The sequence below is a fragment of the Trypanosoma theileri genome, assembly GCF_002087225.1.
Source record: "Trypanosoma theileri isolate Edinburgh chromosome Unknown TM35_Tth_49_V1, whole genome shotgun sequence".
NCBI classification, from domain to species: Eukaryota; Euglenozoa; class Kinetoplastea; order Trypanosomatida; family Trypanosomatidae; genus Trypanosoma; species Trypanosoma theileri.
In genome coordinates this window covers 71,330-80,519 of record NW_021639891.1, presented here as the reverse complement: position 1 = coordinate 80,519, position 9,190 = coordinate 71,330, and the positions used below count along the sequence as shown (strand labels likewise).

General features: G+C 41.3%; 3 protein-coding genes across 3 annotated transcripts; all 3 read right to left on the bottom strand.

Annotated features, from left to right (window-relative positions):
- Positions 1-829: 829 nt before the first annotated feature.
- Positions 830-3,190, bottom strand: TM35_000491250 (uncharacterized protein; the record flags this gene model as incomplete). The annotated part of the gene is made up of 1 exon (XM_029030527.1): positions 830-3,190. One exon carries the CDS (start codon positions 3,188-3,190, stop codon positions 830-832), a length of 2,361 nt encoding a protein of 786 aa, XP_028878185.1.
- Positions 3,191-4,877: 1,687 nt separating this feature from the next.
- TM35_000491240 (putative mitochondrial processing peptidase, beta subunit) lies at positions 4,878-6,431 on the bottom strand (the record flags this gene model as incomplete). Its single annotated transcript, XM_029030526.1, has 1 exon — positions 4,878-6,431. One exon carries the CDS (start codon positions 6,429-6,431, stop codon positions 4,878-4,880), a length of 1,554 nt encoding a protein of 517 aa, XP_028878184.1.
- Positions 6,432-7,888: 1,457 nt separating this feature from the next.
- TM35_000491230 (uncharacterized protein) lies at positions 7,889-9,091 on the bottom strand (the record flags this gene model as incomplete). Its single annotated transcript, XM_029030525.1, has 1 exon — positions 7,889-9,091. One exon carries the CDS (start codon positions 9,089-9,091, stop codon positions 7,889-7,891), a length of 1,203 nt encoding a protein of 400 aa, XP_028878183.1.
- Positions 9,092-9,190: the final 99 nt, after the last annotated feature.

Here is a 9,190-nt window from a genome sequence, read left to right as displayed (position 1 = left end):
AAAAAAACACATGGGCACAACTTATGCACGAGTGAAAGGAGATCACCGTCGTCAACAGAAATAAAAAAAAAGAAAGAGACATTAAAAAAACAAAACAAACAAAAAGAACGAAATGACAATATGAACACACTCACTTTCACACAGACAGACAGACGTGCACAACTACTGAGAGAAGACTTAGAGAATTGTAAAAAAAAAAAAAAAGGTTTCTTGAGCACCTGCAAAAAAAAAAAAAAAAAATCAACTTATTTATCCATTCGTTTTTTTTTTCTTTTTTCTTCCTTCTTTTTTAGATGACATAAATAATATTACATCATTGCTGTTTTCGTTTTTTTTTATTTTCCCTTTGCGCCTTTATTTTATTTTTCTGCAGTAAACTCGTGGTGCCCTTTTATTTTCAACTCTCTCCCTCTTTCTCTCTTTTTCTCTCTTCATCCATCTTTCTTTCCCTCTTTCTCTTCACATAAATCCAAAGATATCTCTATGTAGATAAAGTCTTCTTCTTATTACCACGTTTAACTAAACCTCTTTCCTCTTTTCTCTTTTCAGCTATTCCCATCTGCTCATTAAGGAATCTAAACTACCGTCTCTCCAACACTATCTTTCTCCCCCTTCTTTATCGCTGCCTCTCTTTCTCCCTCTCTCTCTCTCTCTTAATTCTTCCTTCCTTCTCTCTCTTTTTCTTTCTCTTTCTCTCCCAGACAGACAGAGAAACCAACCAACTAACTACCCAAACATACAGTGAGATATACAAAGACATAGAACTATATATATATATATATATATATATAAACACACACAGAAAGAAAGAGAAAAAAAGAAGAAGAAGTTATATTTCATCTCGTCTATAGAAGTTTGCACCACTACTCGGTGAAGCCCGTCGTTTCGGTGGTGTTGCTGGTGGAGGCGGTTGTAGGTGTTGTTGAAGTTGTATTAATTGTCCCGGTGGTGATGGTGATGGTGTTGGGGAAGTCGCATTTCCGTCTTTTCTCCCTTTTCCCCCATCCCAACGCCTGGCTGGTGGAGATATTTGTCGTCTGGATACTGCCGGGGGTGGTTTTGTGTATTCACGTACTTGTCTGATGGTCTTTACTTCCTTGGCGGCGCGAAAAGACTCCTGTTCACGACTGAATAATTTGAGAAGTTCACGTTTGAGATCTCCTCTCACATCGTACACATTTCTGATATGTGGAAGTGAGACATCATCATAGTGTACAGGGGCTTTGTAGACGAGAAACAAACAAACTCCATTCTCTTGTTGATATGGGGTGTGTAATGGGGATTCGGAGGGGAAACCGGATGTGGATCTACGTAAAGCCCTGGAGCGTGCAGACAATGGCCGTACAGTAGATGGAATCCATCTATTTTCTTCTTCCTCTCTTAGTTTTTCTCGTCTTGTTTTCTGTATTTGTTTTGGTGTTTGTGTTTGTGGTAAAAGTAAGGAATTGGAGGTTTCGAGTTCATCATGTTGAAAGACAAGATGCCATCGACTCTCCTCACTTGTAATGACGTGAATATTCACATGAAAACAACGGGCAGCGGCATTAAGACAGAGTTCATCACCCCAACATCCACTTTGCCGCATTTTATGTAAATACGATTTCCACTCCATTTCTCCATCAAATAAAACAGAGTAACTATTGGCGTGTTCATACATATAAGAAACAACAAGTTCTCGTATTAATGTATGATCACGGGGTTGTGAAAAGAGTTGACTTGCTAATGCACGGAAAAGACAATTCCCATCGGATATTTGTGTATTTAAATGTTCCGTGCCCAGTTTTCTCATGCGTTGGGTTAGTCGTGCGTCTGCTTCTGCTAATGCCTGTTGTCGCGACATCTCTGCAAGTGTGATGGCGTCATTTACACCAAACTCCTCCAGTGGTGCTGTGAAGGCACTCTCTGCATACATTGCCCCTCGAGAACTAACAGCTCCTTCTTCTCCTCCTCCTCTCTTCAACCCTATAGGATACGTATGATTATTATTATTATTATTATTATTATTATTATTGTTATTATTATTACTCTGCTGGGAAAGTACGGAGTTGAGACTATTATCGAGATCTGGACGAGATCTAATCACCTCCAGTGGAGTGGCGTAGGCCCAACACTCCTGACACTGCCGCAGTCCCTCACTTCCACTCACAGATCGCTGCACCATTGTGCAATGACTGCAGGCCCACATAAGTGGGGCATTACAATAAGCACATTGATCCCCATCTAATGCCTGCACAGCTCGACAGAAACGACAACACCAAACAATATGTAAAACCCCAACTACCGGACACTTTGTTAAACGTTCATCATCCATTCGACACTCCATTCCACAACATGGGCAATTCAGTACACCATATGCTTGTAATCCACACGCCCCACAAAGAGGAGAAGATGGGTTGTTTAGATATGTACAACGTGGACACGTCCAGTCCTCTACAGCTTCATCCCTGTTATTACCGTTGCTAGTAGTAACCGTATTATTATTATTATTATTATTATTATTATTATTATTATTATTATTATTTGTGGGCACACGGGTTATATTACCTTCACTCTGTCGAGAATTCCGTTGCCGCATAATGGATCTACCCATCACAAAACTCGCCTGCATCGGTGATGACACCTCCACCGTATCTCCTTCAACGGATGTACTCCCATACGGACTTGAACTACCATTGTTCTTATACTTCCCACTATCACTACTGGTGCTGTTATTATTATTATTATTATTATTATTACTATTACTATTCACGGAAGGACCTGTTCGTTTCGGTAAAGTGGCCGCTTCATATTCTTTAAGTCGCTGGATCTTTGCAATGAAATTCCCAGCCGTTTCCCGCCGCTTCGGGGTATCGATGTGTGGCAACGCAAAAGCGCAAAATGCTGTTCGAAAGCAATTAAAACAAAGTGTCATTTCTTTTTCGGCATCTAAAAAGAATTCACCACGTTGTGCGCAGAGCCAACAGTAATGAGAGTGAGATTCTCTGCGTCTGCCCAACCTGTTGTCTGAATTGGCACCTGGGTAAAGAAGGATACCGTTAACATTACCGTTAATATTTATATTTGTATTCGTATTAGCGCTGGTATGGCGTTTGCGTTGGGGATTCACCGTCTCTTCTGAGGAAAGAGCTCTGTTTGGATTGAGAGCCTCACGCCGCAGTTTCTCTTGCACAAGTGCTGTAATTCGCTGCATATTGAATGTATATACAACTCAAACAGTAATACTAATAACAAGTAACAGTAATAACAATAATAAATACTAACAATACTAAAAAAAAAAAAAATTAATCAATAATGATAATAATATAGTAGTAGACTAGAGAGAAAATATACGCTGATACTCTCCGAGAAATAATACAGCGAATTTAAAGGTCGGAGACGTGGGGAAAAAAATAGGTTCGTCGTGTACTAACCCCACGTTCTATTCCTCCAGCTACGAGAATAACAATTGACGAATCGGAGAAAAGGAAGAAATAGACTTCCTCTTAATGAATACAACTCTCTCTCGTTTTTTTTTTTTTCTTTTCTTTCTTTCTTTCTTACCTTTGTTGGTACAAAAATGAATGTTGCTTTGCTCTTCTACTTTACTACTCCTTTTTTTATTTCTTGACTATATGTGTAGTTCTCTTTCCCTTCTACTGCCGTGGCACAGGAAAAAGACACACACGATCTCTGCAATATGTCTGTATATGCTAATACTCTTCCTTTTCTCACCTCTATCCATATATGGATATATACGGTGACAAAGAAGGGAATGCAAAATAAAATAAAGAAAAAAATGCAGCAAAAAAAAAAGGCAAAGCGATATTTATGCAAAAAGACCGACAATTGACAGAAATGAATTATACACAAGAGGCACGGCAAGATGCAAGAGAAAAAAAAAACGAACAACAACAAAGAGATTCTTTTTTTTTTCTTTTTAATATTGCTACGTGACAAAAATTCCTCATTGCTACTTTCTCTCCTTCTCTATCCGCCACCAACAGCACTACTACTACTGCTACAAGTATTAGTGTAAATGTATATATATACATTTCCCTCTCAGACATTCCTTGCTTTCCTTTTCCTTCCTATTACCTCTCCAACCCTCCCCTCGCCTTGATGTACCTCAACCAAACATATTCCATAAAGCATTCAACTATTCGCTTATTGCAGTGGAGACGTATATATATATATAGAGAGAGAGAGGTGGATAATTCATACAGAGAGAAAGAAAGAAAAGAGAGATGGAGGAGGGGGATGGAGAGACAACCGTACAGATATACTCACACACAGAGAGAAACACATTACACAAAATCAATGTGTGTAAAGGGAACTTAGAGGGTAGAGGAAAAGCTCCTTCTCTCCCTTCAGATCATCCCAATTCCAGCATCCCTTATGAATTCATGTTTTTTTTCTTTCTTTCCTATTCTTTTTTTTTTTCTTTTGCCTTTCAATCGACTCTTCTCTTTTCTTTTTCTCCCAATACCGGCCCTCATCTCACTAGACCATTCTTTTTTTCTTTTTTTTTTTAACTTTTTTTTTCTTCCATTGGGATAATCATCATCATTCCAGAAGTCTCTTTCTTCCATCTCTCTCCCTCTCCCTCTTTCTCTCTACTTTCTCCTTTTTATTTCTTTTTTTTTTTTGCTTTCCCTTTTTTTCCTCTTCTCCATACGTTCATTACATATGCAAATACAAACACACACACACTCTCTCTCTTTCTTCCTCTCTCCTCTCCAACCCCCAACAAGCTTCATCCTAATCCTCTCTCTCTCTCTCTCTCTCTCTCTCTTTCTATCCATCTCCCCCCGGCATAAACCCACATATGCATATGTAAACAGACAACCCTATTTCCTTTTCCTTCTTCTCTCTCCCTCTCTTTCTCTCTCTCTCTGGTTCTAATACCAGTACTTGTATGACCAGTGCTGGGTCCAGTCATAACCAGGGATATTGGCGCAGTAGCCAAGATAACTGTATACTGGCTTACGGCCATAGAAGTAGTGCTGCAACACCTCCTGCACGTTGGTGGGAGTGACATCATCAATACGTGCGTACATCTCCTCCAGTGGAATACGGCGTCCGTAGTGTAAGACTTGACGTCCAATATCCTCCGCAGAGTTCATGCTGCCATCCATGTTAAACAGTAATTGTGCCTTAAGGTTTACCTTTGCCTGTTCCAATTCATTCTTGTGCAACATCTTCTGGCAGATACGGCACCACTCAGCCATGGTGTACTGGAAGACTTCAATCATCGCACCCGCATCACCAGGTCCACTCTGGGCTGGACGACCGACAATGTACATACCGCACAGACCTGTATCTCTGTACTGGTGCAGGAATGGATTGGCAATCTCAATACACTTCTCGTTAAAGTGAGTGTTGGTTGGGGTGCTGTGGTCCAGTGAACAGAAGGTCTTTAACACACGATGCATCGCATGTTGTCCCAACTCATGCTGGGAACGATGAAATGGTCCGGGAATCTCACACGCCAGGGCGAGTGGAAGGGAATCTTCACAGGCCACACCGCAGGTCTCAAATGCCCAGGCAATATGAACCGTCTTGTAGCGGAGATTCCACAATTTATATTCTCCACCCACGTAGTGGGATTCGGGAAGATTACCGCGATTGTTACTCTTCACACTATTACCTACCTTGCGGCTTCCCTTTGGTAAATCCCCAAAGTACATCTCAGCGGCCCGCTCCAGTGCGGTGTGGTCCACATCACCGGCTCCCACCACCACCACGCGATCTCCCTGCAAAATATTGTTGCGATACGTCTTTAATTGTTCCGCCGTTACGCGGGCGACGCCTGTTTCTGTGCCGTAGAGTGGTGTGCCCAGTCCGTGTGTGGTGCTATCGTAGGCGCAGCGGAATAAGTTATCCATGCAGATATCATCCGGTCGCTTTTCAAAGTCGTGTTGTTCCCGCAGCACTGTCTCCTTCGCCGCCTGCACATCCGCATCACTCAGTCGGGCATTCCGCACCACGTCGGCGAGCAGCGCGACGGCCTTCTCCGTGTCGGCGCGGGCCACCTGCATCACCAGCCGTGTGTGTTCGCGGCCAACGTCGATGGAGATCTGACCGCCGAGTTCATCCACCGCGCGGGCGAGTTGCTGCTGCGTGTGCGACTCCGTCCCCCGCAGGCCGCAGGCGTGCAGCACTCGGGCCGTCCCCGCCGCCGTCGCCGCCTCGTCGCGGGTGCCGGCGTCCAACCACACGCCCACCGTCGCCGTGCGGGGTGCCGTCGTCTTCGCAGCCGCCGCCGCTGCGGTGGTGTTGAGAGCAGCGGGGGCTCCAATGGCACGTTCGCTCGCCACACGCACACCGGCGGCGCCAACGGTGGAGATGTGCGTCGGCGGGAGTTTCGCGAGGACATCCCGCAGGGCCTGCGAAGTGGCGTGGTGGGAGGCCGGGCGTGCACGCTGCACAAGTGTGGAGAAACTCACAGACATGAGAGAATCTTATTATATATATATATGTATATATATCTGTGTTTCTTCCTTTTGGATGGAGGTTGCGGTCTTGTTATAGACGAATCTGTTTTTTTCTTTTTTTTTTTCTTTTCTTTTTGTTTACTTCTTTGTTTATCGTTTCCTTCTTAAAAGGGGCTTGTCCTCTTTTTCTACTTCCCTAACTTTGTGGGTAGATAATGGGAATTTCTCCTTATCCAGTCGGGGGTGCGCTTGCACTTGGCTTCACGTACAGTGTAGTCATTTGCAATTAGTTTATAATAACAACAAAGAAGAAAAATAAAAATAAAAAAATAAATGTATGGTGTATTAGAAGAGAAGAAAAACATCACAACTACGTATAGGTTAACGGAGTAACAAAAACAATCATTACTATTATTATCATCATTATTGTAATCATAAACATAATAACAAAAGAATACGTTAAATGTACCGGCAAATAGTAATAATAATAACCGTAATAATAATAATAATAATAATAATAATAATAATAATAATAATAATAATAATAATAATAATGATAATAATAATAACCGTAATAATAATAACACTAACAATAATAATAATAATTAGTAGTAGTACGTATTATTGGTACTACCGCCGCAGAGAAGGTTGTTGCGGGCAATGGCAAGATAAGTATTATGACAGATAGATAAATACACAAAGAAGAAGAGAGGGTATTACCGATTGTTGTAGTTAATGACATACAATGGCGAAATATAAACAGTAAGAGAAAGAGAGGGATTAGGAAAAAAATTGATTCCTCATAAAAACGCACATATACATGAACATAAAAAGACACAACTAAACATACGTACCTGCATATGCCTTGAGAGACAATCCAAATGCAGCAGTTTAAGAAGATTAGGAAGAGTTACAACTCTAACAACAACAATCAGAGTTAACCCCCTTCCAATACAGCCATCTTTTTTGGTTTATTTAATTTTTCTCTTTTTTTTCGTTTTACAAGAGAAAAAAAAAGACAAAGGGATTACCAATGAGTAAAAAAGGGAAATAAAAAGAAAACTAGAAAGGAAAAAAACACAAATAAAAAAAAAAAACTAAACAAAACATATCCTTCTTCTTCGGCAATACAGAGAATTAAAAGAAGAATAATATTTAATCCAAAAAGAAAAATAAATAAATAAATAAATATATATCATCATCATGCAGGGATAGAGACATAAGTACAATCTCCAGAAGAGTTAAGAAATATCTTTTCCCTATATGGCAATATACGTAAAGAAAACTCACGTATATAATTACTCAAATAGACAATAACACATAGAAATATAGAAATATAGAAATATATATATATATATATATATATATATATATATATATATATATATATATATACTATAGAGAGAGGAGAAAGTCTGAGAGAGCGAGAGAGAGAGAGAGATTGATTTGCTCTTTCTTTCTTTATCGAAGAACCATCATTTATATGCTTCTATGGTAGTACGAAATGTGTGAATCATCTCTGTGTGTTCCTTCTTCCACTCTCCCTCTATCACACGAGCCCCTTTCACTGCGTCCTTCTCCAATCGTTTTAACACTCGTCGTAATGTCTTTTCATCCCGCACTCCATTTGTCACCGAACGCGACATCGCCCTATATGTTCTCCCAATATCCGCGAGAACAATAAGAGAGTCCTGCTGTAGACGTTTTCGTGCCTTGGACTCCTCTGCGATTAGGGTTTTCACTGCCTTTCCCTTTACTACTTGATGCACATCTAACTGTTGTTCTTCTTTTTCCTCTTTTTCCTCTTCTTCTCCCTCTTCTCCCTCTTCTTCTTCGTGTCCAACATCTACCAATACTGTTGGATCCACATAGTATACCTCCCCCGTTTCTGTTGTGTAGTAATAACCCTCCTCCTTGTTTCCATTTTCCTCACTTATCATTTCTCCATCTGCACCTGTTCTCTCTCTCGTACAGCCGAGATTTCCTTCCGTTTCTGGTGTACTTGTGGTGGCCGTCTTTGTGGTTGCCAGTGGGGTGTGATTGGGATTATCCTCCACACCACTATTGTGATCACTGTTCATACTCTTCTGGGCGGGGGTGTGATCGTAGTCTTCATCATCGTATGGTTCATTCCGTGGACCATCCTCTCCTTTGCGTGAGGATTTACTCGATCCTGAGGATTTTAACATGTGTACAAATCGGCCCAAGAAAGATCGAGGTGCCCCGCTGGTTGTACGGCTGTGGTGATTGCTGCTACTACCACTACTATTAAGAAAATTATTATTATGATGATGATGGGAAGTACACCCACTGTACGTTTTGCCAAGTGTATCTCTCCAGTCATCCCCCGTCGATTCTTCTGTGGGTCCACTCTCAATAACAGCAGCAGCAGGAGGAGTGTTGTTGTTTGCAACTCTGTTAATGGTTGTACTTTCTGCATTTTCTGCAGTATCTGTGATTTCTGTAGTGTTGTTGGTGTTGGTGTTATTTAAGGATGGGAGTGGTGGTGTTTTGGCAGGCGGTCGTTCCAATGAAGAATGGGCCTCACATCGTTTGGGCGACGTGGTGCGTGAGCGGTGAGAGAAAATGTTTTTAGAGGCACGACTGTCTCGTTGTTGCGGTGGTGTTTGTGCGGTGATGATAATTGGGGCTTCTTCGTTTGATGATGTTGTTGGCATTAGACAACACTTCTGTGTGTGTGTGTGTGTGTGTGAGAGAGAGAGAGAGAGAGATTAGTGTAATGCTAGAAGCTGAACCCTTTTTCTTTTTCTTTTTCT